At 41.2% G+C, this 17,479-nt stretch overlaps 1 protein-coding gene across 3 annotated transcripts in view; it reads left to right on the top strand.

Annotated features, from left to right (window-relative positions):
- The window catches only part of HHLA2 (HHLA2 member of B7 family), a 348,356-nt gene that overhangs the window by 230,944 nt on the left and 99,933 nt on the right, over nucleotides 1–17,479 (top strand). For all 3 annotated transcript variants that reach the window (XM_078665810.1, XM_078665808.1, XM_078665809.1), the window contains one exon: nucleotides 13,790–14,098. In XM_078665810.1, coding sequence (XP_078521936.1) covers nucleotides 13,790–14,098 — 309 coding nt within the window. The remainder of the gene's footprint in view (nucleotides 1–13,789; nucleotides 14,099–17,479) is intronic.

Raw genomic sequence — 17,479 nt, 5'->3', positions numbered from 1 at the left:
CATGCTGTACAGTATTATGATTTCCACGTAATAGTCCTCAACAGAATCAAAACCACAATCCTGGTTAATATGAATACGCAATCCAAGCGGGACCCCGTCAAAAAGTAGATGACTAATTTGGAACAGACCCCCCCCCCGCATACTCGTTGGGAGATAAACTACATACATATACGGATTGGTAACCAGTCATCTACTTTTTGATGGGTGCCCCACTTGGAAGTTGTAGAAGACAAACAAATTGATTAAAACCCCAGTTGAAAAAACAATGAAAGTGCAGATTGGAGGATTGCAAGATTTACACGGATTTGTGGTGTGTGATACAAGTCCGGTTAACCTATTGGTAAGAGACTTACTTTGTAAAATTAATTATTCCACCTATTGTACACCAGATGGAATAGCATTCTATACGAAAGATGACGATGTTGTTTTTAAAATGGCAAGGCAGGGTACATGAGTGAATGATTCATATCCTTTATTTACAGAAAATGATTTGCCTGTTGAGTTGAGAGACGGTGTTGATGGATTTGTGTAATTTTTCAGGGAAAGACATTGGTTGATGTAAGGAGTAGCCCCAATTTAAATTACAGTTAAACCAAATGCAGAATTTCTAAGAACACCTCCTTACAAAATGAGTCCTTAGATGACTGCAGGAGTAACACCTGTGATTGAAATGTTGATTGAACAAGGCATACTAAAAGAGCTTCTAGGCAGTCATGTAATTCACTTATAATGAGATTTCGCAAACCTAGCGGAAAGTGCAGAATAGTTCAGGACTTGTGAAAAGTAAACCAGATGATAATACCTTGTTGTCCAATAGTGTCAAATCCAGCTGGGACTCTTTATCAAAGTCCCTGTGAAACAGAATGGTTTACAGTGATTGATTTGTGTCAAGTATTCTTCTCGATACCTTTTCATCCAGATAGCCAATATTTGTTTGTGTTCCTGTTCGGAAATCGTGCTTTGACATTGTGCCAACTTCCTCAAGGGCATAAAGAGAGCCCCTCAACCTTCAATCAGATATTGAAGAAATGCTTTGAATCACTGGTAAGGCCTAATGATTTGGTTCTGGTGCAATATATAGATGACCTATTGGTTGCATCAAAGACAAAAGAGGCTTGTATGACAGATGCAATTGCTCTACTGAACCAATTGGCAGTAGGTGGGCATAAAGTGTCACCAGTGAGATTACAATTTTGTCAAGAAGAAGTTCTTTTCTTGGGTCACAAAATTGAGAAAGGAATCAGGAACGTGTCTCATGATCAGATTAATGCAATTTTGCAAATGAATCCACCAAAAACTCAGATAGAAAGTCAAATGTTTTTGGGACTGGTTGGATATTGCAGACAGTAAATTAACAGTTACTCCTTGATAGTCAAGCCATTGAAACGACTAACGTAAAGACGTATCAGATCAACTACATCTTGATGAAAAATGCATGAAAGCATTTGTTGAGCTGCGAGATAGTTTTTGTCGAGCACCCACATAGGGGATTGCCAGATTTCAATAAGGATTTTGCTTTATTCTGCAGCAAACATGACAAATGTGCTCTTTCAGTTCTAACGCAAATGCATGAAATAGCACACCATCCAGTGGCATATTTCTCTGCCAAACATGACCAGGGGCTGCGGCTTTACCTAGTTGCTTAAAAGCAGTTGCTGATACCTGATTTTCAAGCAGAGTGAAAAAACTGTGATGGAACATCAATTGAAAGTGTATGTGCCACATTCAGTTGAGAATTTGTTAACACAAACTTGCAGACAGCATCTTACAAGCATTCGGTTAACAAAATATGAAAGAGTGATTTGTGGAGCTGAAAATGTGACTGTGAGAAGATGTACAAATTTGAATCCAGCTATGTTGTTGCCAAATCCAAGCTGTGAAGTTGTGGTGGATGAGGCAGATCATGATTGTTTGGATGTTACTGAGCTTTGTTCAAAAGCGAGACCCGATGTACAAGACACTCTTTTTCCTGAATCAGATTCTGTACTCTTTGGGTTCACCAATATGAAATCGGGAGTGTGTGAAAGATCTGTTGATGGCACTACAATTGCCAGAACGAATTGGGGTGGTGAAATGTTCAGCAAATAAATCTGGCTATGATTATGTTACCGTTGGCAATAGATATGCTGACAAAATTGTGTGTCATTGAACTCAAAATTCAATTTCAATCAATGGGGAACAATTGACAGAACGCTCTGATCAAGTAAAATGTAGTCTAATGTTTTCATCTGTTTAAACATAGGAAGAAATCAGACAATTACAAGATGCAGCTAGTGATGAAGAAAGAGAGGGTTGGATCAAAGCAGATTGTACATGCATGTCAGATGATGAAGTGTGGATTACCGTGGAAGACGACTATTACCAGATAGTTTATTTTCCCAGATGGCCAGAGTCTGTCATGGTCCTACCCATATGGGTAGAGAGGGAAACATCCTTTACAACACAACTTTTACCACGAATTGCGCTGGGGGCGCTCTAGGATAGGGAATAGATTTAATTTACTATCCAACACCTTCCCTAGTGTCCACGGGGACTGGAGTTGGAATAGTAAATTAAACTATTCACTATCCAGCACTCCAAAGCACTATGCGTTGTAATGGTATGCGTTGTAAAAACTGCGATGTAAAAGCATGCGTTGTAATGTCATACATCCGGGTAGAGATGCTATGATTAGACTATTCAAACAAACTGGATTTAATCCCAAGTTTAGAGTCATTGCAGAAAGTCTCTGTCATAGGTGTGCAACTTGTAAGCAGCAAAACGCAGGGAGGAAAACAGTTGTCAGGTCCATTTATATGCATGCAGGTAGATTTTATTGAAATGCCTCCATTCCGTGGTCTAAGATATGTTTTAGTGATTGTGTGTCTGTTCTCTCTTTGGCTTGAAGCTTCTCAAACAATATGTAATGACAGCTTAACTCTTACTAAATTGCTTCTTAGAGAGATAATTCCAAGATTTGGATTTCCAGTCTCATTAGAATCTGATACAGGAACTCATTTTAATAATTAAATAATTTGGTTGATTTGTGCAGCATTACAAATTAAACAAAAACTACATTGTGCTTATCGACCGAAAGCATCAGGTGTGGTCGAGCAAGTATATGGTACAATGTAATCTAGGCTTGCTAAAGTTTGTGTATCCACAACACTAAAATGGCCGAATGCAGTACCATTGGTTTTGATGAGTTTGAGAAGTTACCCTGACAGAAGAACAGGACTATCACCTCACAGAATTGTGATGGGAAGGGCTATGATACAGCCAAAAGTCCCAGCAAATCAACTGATGAATATAACTGATGATATGGGACCAGTTACAACAGGCTGGAAAATTAATAAAACAAATAAAACAACACTGTTTATCAACAATGAGAGAACATAAGAAAACAGTCACCAAGAAAAGAAAAAGTAGGATAAATTAGACACTCATACAAATATAAGGAAAATAAGAAAAGTCCACATGGAAAAATAGTAAGAGGGCCAAATAAGTGAGAAATAGAAATGCGGGAAAGGAAATAAGAGAAAGAAAAATACAGGACAGATCAAGGATAGAAATCCAGATCTGGAAAAAGGGAACAAAGGATGAACTTAGGGCATGCTAGCGTCAAAAGCAAGTACAACAGGTGAGAAGGAAACTGGAAAATATATAAAAAATAGCAATATATTTAAAGAAATATAGATTCAAAGAATAGAATAAGCATGCGTAGAGTTAGAAGTATATAGCAACATCAAACATTAGCCTCCATATTATGACTTGTAATATTCAGTAAATGTTTTTAAGTTTAGCCGGATCATCAAAAGAATGTGCAACAACTTCATGGGTACATTTACAGGGATGAAGAATACCATAACGAATGTTCACTTCTCTGATCCGGTGTCGAAGGGCTAGGAATTCTTTTCGACGAACATTAGTTGAGTTGGAAATATCTTGAGAGATGCATATGTTATGACCAGACCAGAAGATGTTTTTCCTTATCAGTTTTCAAAACATGCATCAAATCAGTGAATTCCAAAAAGAGCATTATGATATCACACGGTTTAATGGAGTGGAGTTGAAAAAGGCCCAAGCGATGTGCATGTTGAATGTTAAGAGAGGGTGTGGAAGAAGACCAAGAAGATCAGGTTAAAAACTTTTTCAGGAAGGTTAGACGGTCAGGACCTTCGATTTTCTCAGGAAGGCCAGAAGGGTGACGAAAGTTCCTTCTGTTTCAAGTTTCAAAGTCCTCAGTGTGTAGTTTGACATTTTTGATTTCTTGTTCCATCATAGGTATTTTGGTAGTCATATCTTGAAAGTTACAAACACGCTGTTCCAACTCAGACATCTTATTCTCCATGACAATCCAACTGTCTTCAATCTGTTGTAGTTTTTCATTAATTTCGCACATGAAAGGTTTAAGGCCTTGTACCTCATCCAAAATTGTGTCTAAAACAGTATTATCGGATGACAGAAATGGAGAGGGAGGGTAATTTATTTTTCACTTTGATTTCATACATGAAGAAAGTTGTTTAGAAGAGGTATGTGAGTCACTGGCCATCTTGATCAATTAATTGAATGCTGCATAAGCTTTAGAAAAGATCGAATCCTGCCCATGCACAAAAAGATTGTTTGAAAAATTGTAGAGGCGTAACAAATTCAATATAAAGTGATATATATATATGGAGATATCAGCACATATTATATCATATTTTTCTATGTAATTTCTGTGTGTAGATTACTTTAGAACCTCATTGTTCATCTTTCAATAAGCAGAGAAAGATTAAATTTGGGCCAACCTAGATCAAAGAGTCATTCCAGGAAAGACATAGTTGAAGAGAACTGTCACTTGCCCAGTAATCCTGAGCAGGCTGGATGTCAAATTGTTCGTATGTGTGGAAAGGAATTTACCTCGGTGGCACCAAGAGCTAAGGAAAGCACTTCAAACAGCTGTTAATGGTACACAAAGTTACTGTTATGATGTAACTCCTGAGGAAGCAGGAAGTCAGAGACACAAGCGGCGCACTAGAAAATGGCCGGTCGCTTGTGTGAAGAAAATCACCGCCACAGCACCGGCAGCCATAAACACATACCTCAATGATATTTTTAATGAATAAGGTTGCCACGATGTCCAGGAGCCAAAAACCTACGCGGGAGAAGAAAGGCATGGCAGGGAAAGGCTGATAAAAATGACGAAGCTCTGTGCTTGTAATGGAGCTCAGCTGTCCGCCACCATCTTGACTCGGCGCGGAAGTCACGCCCCAGCACACCTTTAAACTTAATTGGTTGAGGGCATGAAAGCATCAGATTTTCTAATGTAAAACACACAATTCTTTACCCTAAGCAGTGCTTTGGCAGTGTCCTGTAATATGTCTTTTCTGTTGGCAACGTATTTGCATTTATGTAGCACTTCTTCCCACTGATGAGGCACTAAACCACTTTATGAATGGGTATGGAATGTGTCTGTAGTATAACCTATATGGGCAGTGCACATACTGCATGTGAATACCAGAGTTATGCTCTTATGGTGCATTTTATGCTGTGCCTATGCATGAGCTTTGACACAAAAATAAGTGAGGGATAGCAAGCGGTTGTGTATGTGGACATGCACAAGAAATAGTAGAACTATGTGGAGTAAACTCACAAATGACAGAAGCCTAACATCTGGGAGAAGTAGTAAGCCAGCAGGAAATACCATACGGGATTAGCCAGGAGAAATAGAATTTCAACCCATAGTAGCAGGAAATACTATAAACAGTTAACCAAGGATAACAAATGTTACGCTAATGTTATTTATATACCGCGTTATATCCCCTACAAGGTTGTGAAATGTTCTGATTTGTAACATGTCTCAGGGTGCATTTTGAGCTGCATGGTTGAAAATACATTTTTGGGAGTTTGGCCTATGTTAGACATGTTAGGTAAGGGAGATAGGGCCTCATTTATGAGGCCTTGCGTCAGTTTTGCGCTTCCGATGCGTCACTTTTTGTGACGCATCGGCGGCGTAAAACATGCCTCCTGTTGCGCACTATTTACAAAGTGACGCATCTAAGCAGATGCGTCACTTTGTAAACCCCTGCGCTACATTATACCTGCGTCAGGTATAATGTATGCAGAGGGGGCGTTCCCCCGCAAAAAGCCTCGTAATAGTGACGCAGTGAAATCTATGAGATTTCACTACGTCACTTTTAGGACGCTGTTGCGTCAAAATCTTGCGCCTGCCTCACAGCAGGCGTAAGACTGACGCAAGCCCTTTCACATGGGGCTTTCCCTATGTGAAAGGACGCATTGCTGGAGTTGCGTCACTTTTGTGACACACCCCAGCAATACGTGACTTTTGCGCTTACAGATACGTCAGAAATACTGACGTATCTGTAACTCCTGGCGACATGTTGCGTCATACTGTAAATATGACGCATCAATAATGTCGCAAGGAGTGCGCACTGAGAAGTGACGCATCGCTGCTTTCACGCAGCGATGCGTCATTTCTCATAAATGAGGCCCCTAGTATTTACATTGATCTATGCAGTATGCAGTAGATGCAATACTAACACATATATTCAAATATATCCAAATATATTTACAACCAGTCATCATCTACATTAACTACAACACGACAACCTGGTGCCTGAATTCAACATTTAATGCTTGTATTATGAATCATCATATTGCATATGGAAATAAAAGAAATTACTATCAACATTTCTGTTCTAATTTCATTGATTTTGTCTTTTTAACCTTGAAAGGAAAACTTGTTCTCCTACTCTTTCTGTGTTATCACTGTCACTTTTACGCAATTACGTTCTGATCAGAGCTTGTGTTTCTGGCTTTTGATGTAGTTATAGAGTTTGGTGCAACCCTGCTGTGTAATTGTCTTTCATCCATCCAGATCTATTCCTTGCTGATGGTTAACTTGCCAGGGTCATCAAGAAATAAAATCTGCTTCAGAGGCCTGTTAGAATACTTTTCATGAGACTGAATAGACGTTTTAGTTCCAGGAGACTGCAGTGGAGGCCTGCATATATCGTGGTCAGGTGGCTGGGGGTGAGGCGGTTTAAAAAAAAGGAAAAAACCTACCTGGTTGCCAGGTCCCTCCTTATCTCTCCTCCGTCATCTCTTCAGGCCGGGACAGGCAAGCAGGAATCACCTGGCTCCCAGGCTCCCCATAGCCAATCACAATGCTGCAATGCAGAATTGTGATTGGTATGAGCGCCGTAGTTTGGTGCTCAGCCAGGGACTGGGGGCCTGGGCATGTTCTCCGCCCGAGATGGCCGGGCACACATTCATGCACACTTGTAGTGGGCAATCCACTCCTCCCATGCCCTGAAAACAGAGCAGCCCTGCCCTGCCCTGGCCGCAAAGCTACAGCAGCAAGAAAACATAAAATGATAATAACAACCAATTATTATCATTTTATGTTTCCTTTATTTTCACTGCTAAAAAGCAGTAAGGCAATGCTCCTCCAATGGTAGACTGACTGGATGGGGAGGCCGGAGCAAGGGCTAATGTCCTTCAGCCCTATGGTCACAGATATATGAACAGCATTATGTAAATTCTTACAACTTCTAGTTCTCAAATAATCTGAAGAATACACCTGAGTAATTACAAATAAAAAACATCAAAAGAAGTGTCTTCTTGTACTTATACTCTTGCCATGGCACTGCATGTGAGCCATCACCAAAATGTGCTTGACATGCTTAAGATGCATTTTTGTGCTTCTGCTAACTTAATCCATGTTCATCCATGTTGCCTGCAATCTTATACTGTCTGACCTTCCTAACTAAATCCTAACAAGCATTTACAATGCAATGGTTTCGCCTTTGGAAAAGTTAGAGCTATTGGCATTGTAAATGACAAAATTTGTATTTATGTGTTGGTTTTGAAAACAGATAAATAAATGGCATTGCCATTTACATTGCCATTAGCTTAATCTCTGCAGTCACTCTGCAGTCACTCTGCACTCCCTAGCACTCCCTAGTCACTCTGCACTCCCTAGCATTCTGCAGTCACTCTGCACTCCCTAGCACTCCCTAGCAGTCACTCTGCAGTCACTCTGCAGTCCCTAGCACTCCCTAGCACTCTGCAGTCACTCTGCACTCTCTAGCACTCCCTAGCACTCCCTAGTCACTCTGCACTCCCTAGCAATCCCTAGTCACTCTGCGCTCCCTAGTCACTCTGCACTCCCTAGCACTCTCTAGCACTCTGCACTCCCTAGCACTCCCTAGTCACTCTGCACTCCCTAGCACTCCCTAGTCACTCTGCACTCCCTAGCACTCTGCACTCCCTAGCACTCTGCAGTCACTCTGCACTCCCTAGTCACGCTGCACTCCCTAGTCACTCTGCACTCTGCACTCACTACTCTGCACTCTGCACTCTGCACTCACCACTCTCTACTCTGCACTCTCTACTCTGCACTCTCTACTCTGCACTCTCTACTCTGCACTCTCTACTCTGCACACTCACTCTGCACACTCACTTTGCACTCTGCACTCACACTCTGCACTCACTAGTCTGCACACTCACTACTGTGCACTCACTACTCTGCACACTCACTACTCTGCACTCTGCACTCACTACTCTGCACTCTACACACTCGCTCTGCACTCTGCACTCTGCAAAAAGATCCGTTACAATTAAAATAAAATAAAACGATGTGTAAAAAATTATATGAAGTAATCTTCCTCGAGTTTTTCTAGCACCCGATTCTCTCCCTTCCTTCCCCCTTCTAGCTCCCCACCTCACCTTCTGCCCACACTTTTTCAGATTATGCTGTGAATGGGTGCAAGTATTTATTTTACTTAATGCAGTTTTATATGGCGTAAACTTTTCTAGCACCCGATTCTCTCCCTTCCTTCCCCCTTCTAGCTCTCCACCTCACCTTCTGCCCACACTTTTTCAGATTATGCTGTGAATGGGGGATGGCGGGCAAAAAGATGGGGTGAAGGAGGGACGAGGGGGTCATAGGGAGGGGGGTGGGGCACCAAGGACGGATGGTGGACGTGGTATACAACGACGAGGGAGGGATAGAGTTATTGGGTGTAGGGATAGGGAGGGTCGTAGGAAGTGGGTACGAAGGGAAGGGGGCCGGAATGGAAGGGGGGAGACGAGGGAGGAGATGAAGAGAAGAAACGGCAGGAGAGCTGAAGGAAGGGGGCCGGACAAGCTGGCTGCAGAGGGAAGAATGGCTGAGTGAAACCGGGTAGTGGAGAGAAGGAGGGACGAAGTGAAGGAGATGTGAGAAGGATAGGATGAGAGGGTTGGAAGGGAGACTGGCTGAGGCTCGGCAGGTGCTGGAGCTGAATAACAGACGGGATGCAGCGGGGGTCTGTGTGGAGTGATGGAGGGGTAGGTGAGGCGAAGGGTCGTGAACTGATGGTGGGAAGAAGGGGCACCAGAGGAGAAGACGGACTCAGGAGAGACAGGCAGGGAGGAGGAAATGAAGGGGAGGTGGACTGAGAGATTGGGGTAACTGGAAGGCGTCTTGGAATGAAGGTTTGGCAAGTATAGAGCCGAGACAAGAGAGAAGGGATGGGTGAAAGGGGCTTATGGGGTCGTGGTAGATGACACTCGGGAGGGGTGGTGTTCGAGGTGATGTAGAAATGACCACACATCATTGATAGGCTGGTGCAGGCGAAAGAGGCATATCTATGTGTGAGCAAAATGCAGACATAGAAAACCTGCCGGACATGTCATCATGGACATCCACAAAAGCGGTGAGCAGGGTTGTACTATGCACACGAGTACACATTGTGATTATTTTGCCGTTTTATATAGCGCAAACTCGACCCGAAAGTATCAGTGCGCTGTACGCGAGCACCAGTTGCATTACGGACGGACACATTCATTTTTAGGCAGGGGTAGATAAAGTGATTTGTCCAGAAACACAGGATGTCGAGGCTGCCAAGACTCAAACGCGGATCCCCAGCTTCAGAGTCGGCCGTTCCAGCCCTTAAGTCACGAGAATGGCTGCGCTGCGTCTCTGCGGGGCGTTCACAGTAGCTAGAGCCAGTGTTTGTGCGCAGCAATCTACATAGATACATCAAAAGAAGCAACGAGACGAGTGGTGTGCTGCACAGAGACCCAGGCTGTGCGTGATCCTCCCAAAACACATTTACGGACCACATACCCAGAGGCTGCAGTGTGCACCCCTCTCTAAAAGCATTCACGCTAGCGCGGAGACCATGTGTGCACCCCTCTGTAAACACATTCACTGCAGCGCAGGACCCGAGGGTGTGTGCACCGCTCTGTAAACACATTTAGACTGTCACTGCATGTTTGGTCGCTGGTACGAGAGTGGGAGGGGGGTGGGTTAACGGGCACACGGACAGCGGGAGGGGGGCGGGAATGGACAGCGGGACATCGCGCAACCCACCCCTGCAAAGGACACTTCCGAAATGGCAGAAACAAAGCTTTACAAAAAAAAAAAAACACACGCCCACAGCCGCATGACGTGATAAAAGGGGCAGGATGAGAAAAACATCGCAGGAACGCCCACGAATCGCCTGGGACCATGAAGGACAGATCTCACTTCCAATGGCTAGCCTCCATTTATGGAGCTAGCCAATGGAAGTGAGAGGCGTGACAAAGGCACCATACTCTTCTCAAAAGTTTTCGCTCTGCGCGAAAGTCTGCTGCGCAGCTTTCGGTGAGGCGAAACCTAAAAAGAATAATAAATGTCTCCCATTTCCATTTATTACACAGAAAACAATTTGGAATGCAAATTGATACATAATGAAGACATCTGCATCAAAAACAACAATTAGCAGCTAGCTTTCCTTTAGACTAGAAATTGCATGCAACTAATCAGTATACCAGTTCTAATAATCCTACAAAATATACAACTAACAGCAACAGTTAACATTACAAGCTATCTCTGGGCTCCAAGGGGTAGTGTCCTACCTGTTCATTAAGAGATTCAATGTCCCGCTAAGCCCTATATAAATTTACAATCCTGGTCCACCAAGTTGTTGTGGAAATTGTCATATTTTATGAACTTGCCTGAGACATGAAGGTGGCTCTTGATCAGAGAAACTCTGGAGTCAGGGACAGCAGTGGCTAGGGTGCGGTCACCAAGGTATAGAGGATTAAAGGCTTTTATTGTGGTTCTGAATTCTACATCTGTGATGCAGGGGCTGAATTTGTAGAAGAGTACGGCTGGTACCAGACTTTCTTGTTTTACTTTGCAGTTTGAGTCCTTAAAGAGAGGTCATTTTTCGAAGTAACTAGCAATGTGTGTTGTTGTCTGTGAAGAAGGGTACAGGTTACACTTTCTAACCTATTGTTGGTAAGCCTATCTTGGATATAGGCTTCTTTACTGTCATTGATAACTGTAAAGAAGTATGTCTTGTTTGGCTTCCGCTTGCGGTACAAGCTTGAGAACTAGAGATGGTAGAGACTGTCATTTTGTTAGTGGATTTCTTTGGTAGTAGACCTTCCAGTAAAGATGCCATATTTTGAATCACTGAATAAGCAGCAGGTGAGTAAAGGGAGTCCTCTCCCTGACCATACGGATGTAAGTTATTGGGTTCTCAATGTGGAAGCACACAATATAAAGGTGGGGCTGGTAGGCATAGCAGATAAGCATAGCAAATATTTTGGATTCAGTAAAAATGATAGGCCGTCCTGCAAATACCAAAATTGAAGCCACCTCCTTTCTATCATTATGCCCTTCTGAGATAACTAGTAAAAGCAATATGGGGAGTGTGACTATCTCTTAGAAATAATTGCAACCCGTGTCAAGGTGAGCCCTTAAAGCTCAAACCCCTGCTTGTTGTGGTACAGAGCAGACAGGCTTGACTTAGACAAAATGCAGAACAATAAAAAACCAAAACAGAAAAAGTAACATTTAATGAATGCAATGAAACCAATAATGACAAATAACCAATAAGGGGAACCAGAGATATGAATTTCTAATGTTTTTATTTAGGAATGATGCCAAGAAATATAAAGCGCAAATGATGGTTAATGGTGGTGGAAACTGAGACCTAGGTCCAATTTTAGGGTGACTGCAATGGAGTACGGGTGGGATACAGCAGCCAGGTTCCTCCTGGTCAAAGATTTTACCTTCTGCCTATACTACTACTAATACCTTCTCACTATAAGACCCACTTCACCACAGGAGTACACTTCCAATACACCCCAGGACCTCAGGAGATACACTAAGAAATTCACCGATGTTCAGCAGAGGCCAACAGTAGGGTCCAGTCCGGGTCCAGTTGCCACTGGTCAGCTAGGTCCTTCCAGGAAAAAGCCTGTTGTAGCTTGTTGAAATCCACGTAGCTTGAACCTTATATCAGTAAACTGGTCTTTGAGTCCACTTTATCCTGGGTGCAAGAGAGAGCAGGTCCATTCCTTTAGGCATCTTTTTAGGCCACAGACAGCAGGTTCAGTCCTCTTCTAATTCTCCCATAGGTCCAGTAGTGTTCTGAAGTGGGTTCAATTAGATGTCTCATTAATGCCTGGCACTAGCTAGTAGATCGAATAAGTCACTGGGAATGTCTTAACCAATTGAGTAAATGTTAGTTGGGTCAACTCTGCCCACTTTGGGCATTTTGTAAGATGGTGAAAGTTTTCAGCCATCCTGCACTTGGGCTCCTGAGGGCTGGGGTGTATGTTTTGGGAGTATACCAGGATAATCCTAAAGTCCTCCCACATCTAACACTAAAATCGAGTTTGCAGAATGCACTTTACCAACAAAGAACCGAGGGAAAGAAGTCTCATGGAAAAAAGTAGGGTTTTAGCAACCATACAGTGGATACACAGAATTTTTTTTTGCCATCCTATTTCTCTTCCTTTCAAGTGCTCTCCATAGAGTTATATGTAAATCGGTAGTTCTGTCAAGCAGATTTGAAATTCAAGCAGGATTCGATACTATGTCAAAAGGATGCTCACAGCCCCCTTCTGCATATTCTGTCAGATTCAGAGGATTCACCTCTGCCCATTCAGGTAAGCCTAATGTTTGCTCCCGCGAGGCACTTCACACCTATCCAGATTTTAATTACTGGCTGGAAGAAGTAAGAGAGCAAATCATAATTTTGAATCTAGCAGTACAACGAAGAAAGAAGTAACTTTCTAAAGGTTACTTCACCAATTATTTGGATTTTTAATAAGTATTTTAAAAAGCTGCTTAATGATTTATAACGTCTCATTCCTGAGATACAATATTAGAATTTGTCATTTGTACTTTGGGTTTCTACATAGTAGAGCTAGACCTGCCACAGTAAAAATATAACTTTTGGGTGCTAGTGACTGCAAGGACATGTTAACATTACATTTCTGCATGCCTTCATTTTAAGTACCACACACCCTTCCTTGGGGGCACCAAGGCCTACATAGGGATATCATATTGATATTTCAAAAAGAGGTTTTGACCTGTCGAAGGGATTTATTTTGACTGGTCGAATTGCTGTTTTTAAACTGCTATACTCAGGTTACTCAGAGTATACCTGAAGCCCTGTTTGCATTAACACAATAGTGGATGGCAAAATAGGTGCTGCAGTTCACTAATGGCATTCAATTTCCAGGCCCTTGGTACACTTTGTACCATGTAGTAGGGACGTGTTTTGAATTTAAGTATACCAATTAGGTGTATGCCCATTCAACAATGTGTAAAGGGGGTCACGGGCACATTACTACTGGTTAGCAGGGTAACGTTCACAGAATTCTGAAACCAGCAAAAAAAGACAGATTTCTTACATTGCCTTATGCTTCTCATTGTACCATAGATGTTTTGGGATCCTGCTTCAAATCCATTTGTGTTATATTTGATTTTATCTGTCTCACAGGTGATTAATTTTTGTATTTTGATATTCAATCTTAGAGTCTCAAGTTCATCAAGAAAACCATGATGCTGTTTTCAAGTGCACTTCTAAAGAGAAGAGCATCACTGATTTCACAGTCACTTGGTCAATTCAAAGAAAAGACTTATCAACATTGTTGGCACAGTTTAACAACTCATTCAAAAACTTAACAAGAGAAAAAGCTTATGAAGGTAGAATTTCAAGTGATATAAATTCAACAACCTCTTCAATACTACTTGAAGGTCTCACATTTTCAGACAGCGGGGACTATCTGTGCAATATCTCGTCACCAAACTACATGCAGCTGATGGTAATACATTTGTTTGTTGGTGAGTAAAATCCATACTTCAGTGGTTGTGAGATATGTACTATGTATGTGATCTAACATGGTCTCCACTTGCCAATCTGCTTTTCGATATTCATAGTGCAAAGCAGCCAATTAAATTAGATTGTAAAGACTTAGGTTTGCATATTTCTTCTAAAGTAGCAGTATTTCATATCAAAGTTATGTGTATTTAACCATATAAACTAAATCAAAATACATTAGTAAGTTTGATGTTATGATCTGTTCTTAATGTGAGATTGTATTCATAGTTGAAAATATCGTGTAGAAACTTGTAAGTGATTTGAAACTACAAAATGGAAAAAGTAGCCTAAAAAATATATATATATACTTAAACGTTATGTACTCAATATTGAAAGAGGCCTTGGGAATACCTGGTATGCATGAACGGAAATTCCTGGTTTTATGATCTAAACCTCCTTAGGCTAGAGTTCTATCCTAAATCAAGAGGTAGAGACAGTATTAGTTAACAGAGACAGCAACTAACTCTTTGGATTAAAAATAAAGTATTCCTTTAACATTTGTGCTGCAAGGAACAAGGTACAAAGAAAAAAGATAGAATGCACAAGACAGTACAGCCATCATAAAAACAAAGGACTCACATGAATGAATGAAGAAGAAGAAACAATAGGTACAGGAATGGCACCACTAGATCTTCAATGACTCAAATAAGCCTATTAATGAAAATTTGTTCTTTGCAAAGTTATGTAACCACAAAATACAGTCTGATTCAACTAAGTTGATAGATAAAAAACATGTCATGGCCAAAGTAGTGAATGACATTTTCCCTCCTAAATTAAAAAAACTAATGCCCATATATACAAAGATTTTAATCAGCATTTCCAAAATAGTGAATCCTTAGAAATGCAAATTGGAATGTACTAAATCTTGGATTGTCTAATAGCGATTCCTAAGGATTCCAATCACTATTAGGAAATAGTGAATATGTGATTTCCTAATAAGAAATCAGACATTAGGAAATGCATACCCATTCGTACCTATGGGCCTAAGGCCCCCAGGTATGAATGCTCTTGCATTTCCAAATATGCATTTTCTTATTAGGAAATCACAAATGTGGAAATGCAAAACCATTCGTACCTGGGGGCCTTAGGCCTCCCTTAACTCACCTGTAAATGAAAGTGGTGTACATGTGAAATGCTCCAATGCCCTGGTGGCAATGGTGCACTCTATATGGCACTGCTAGAACAACATTTTGGGGCCTTTCTTGTATTGTCACATGGTTACCATTGGAAGGTAAGTGGCAGTAACATGTTGACCCTAAGAGGAAGTAGGGGTACCTAAATAGTCTGGACTTCCTGACTCTTCCCGGTGTTAATCATACCGCCTGGCATGAAGATTAAAACATTAGGGCTACCAGGTATGTAGTTTTAAAGAGTAACCCTACCTCCACTCAGTACCATATTCCTTTTCAAATAAAGTGCTCCTGTGCATCTCACAGGCTGTAACATACCCCATTCCTTGGAACATGAAAGAACTCTATTATGAAGCCTGCTACAAGGGATACCCCAGTTGGCTGTGAGTTCTTTAAAGTAAAATTATTTTTTTCTTATGTCGACGGGAAGATTCTTAGATTAATCCAGTCGAGTTGGGCTCTATAGTTTGTGTAAAGTTCTGTCTCAGAGGATGGCTAGCCTATGCTCTACAGCGCCTCTTCACTCCCCAGAAGTTGTTTCTGAACCTAAAACCTTCCTCATGTTTCTCAAACTCTATGTCAGCCAAAACAATCCAAGATATCATCTCAGTCGTCATTCGGTAGCTAACACATATCAGTGTGCACACAGAGCATCTCAGCTCCCTTATTAGGCACTTGAGAATTTCCTATCACTTCTATGCTGTTGACACTCAGGACCACCTGGAAGTCATCTCATCAGAAGACATCAACCAGGCAAACACACACTAAGTCTTCCAATCATGCATATCACATTACCGCTTCAAGATGAGCCCTCTAAATACTGAAATACTCTTTATTTCTTCATAGTATTGCCCCATACAGTCCAGGTCAGGCTGCATGCAACACCAAATGTTTGATTGCAAACCTATTGCACAGAGTTCAAAATTCCTAGGCATCACCTGTCACAAAACCGCAATATGCAAGCTCACTTCTAAACTCTAGCTAAAAATGGACATTACCAACTTAGAGTTCTAACAGGAATGAAGTACATCATTGCAGATTACTTCAAATCTTCAGCACAGGCCCTGGTCCTCTCTAGACTTGTCTACAGCATCTCTCTTCTGTTAGGCATCCCAAAGCTCCTCTTGGCCCATTAAAGCAGGTCGTAATTCAATGACTTGTCTGGTGTAGGACACTACAATATCTGACTATATTACTACAACTTTGTTATCTAGGTGACCCCTCGACTCCTAAGCAATCAGTGAGATACCTAGGGATCTGTATTGACAAGCTTGAGAACTAGAGATGGTAGAGACTGTAATTTTGTTGGTGGATTTCTTTGGTAGTAGACCTTCAAGTAAAGACACTGTATTTTGAATCACTGAATAAGCAGCAGGTGAGTAAAGGAAGTCTTCTCCCTGACCATATGGCTGTAAGTTATTGGGTTCTCAATGTGGAGGTACACAATATAAAGGTGTGGCTGATAGGCATATCAGATAAGCATAGCAAATATTTTGGATTCAGTAAAAATGGTAGGGCGTCCTGCAAATACCAAAATTGAAGCCACTTCCTTTCTATCATTATGTCCTTCAGACATCATATCGTAACAGTTGAAAAAAAGCACTAACTTACACCTCGTGATGGTCAGAAAAACCAGAATCAGGATCAAACAGTACTTTTGTGGGGAAATTTGTCCTCAAAACCAATGCAATTCAATACCCCATTGTTAAATCACTTACATTAAACAATCCATTTGTCTTGTTATAAAATGAATTCCTAACTGTTCATATTTCTCAAAAAATTTCAAAAATACTCTAAGCCAGAAATTGCATCTAAGAAATGAATACTAACTGAATTGCCAATTGCAAAAATTGAGCACATTAAAATGCTTGATTATCTTGTTATAATACTGATTCCTAACAGTCCATTGTTCTCTTTGATCGTAAGAAGCTTCACAGACCAACAATTATATCTAAAAATCCAATCCTAGCTAAAACATCAATTGCAAGAAGAAACAACAATGCACCATATTTTACAAATAATGCTCTTAAATATTTCCGACACTTAATCAAAAGAAGAGGGGGATCAATTAGTACATGAATATTAGAGCATTTTCTTTGTTATGTGCATATACAGTAAACTTTACTTTCCCTAGCTTTTTTAGCCGAGATGGGGAAAGCCATAAAAGGATTAAGACGTATTCTGAGTTTTAAAATTTCCAAACAAATTAAAGGG

Source organism: Lissotriton helveticus, chromosome 11 (genome assembly GCF_964261635.1).
Source record: "Lissotriton helveticus chromosome 11, aLisHel1.1, whole genome shotgun sequence".
Classification (NCBI taxonomy): Eukaryota; Metazoa; Chordata; class Amphibia; order Caudata; family Salamandridae; genus Lissotriton; species Lissotriton helveticus.
This window is presented reverse-complemented; position numbering and strand designations above follow the sequence as displayed.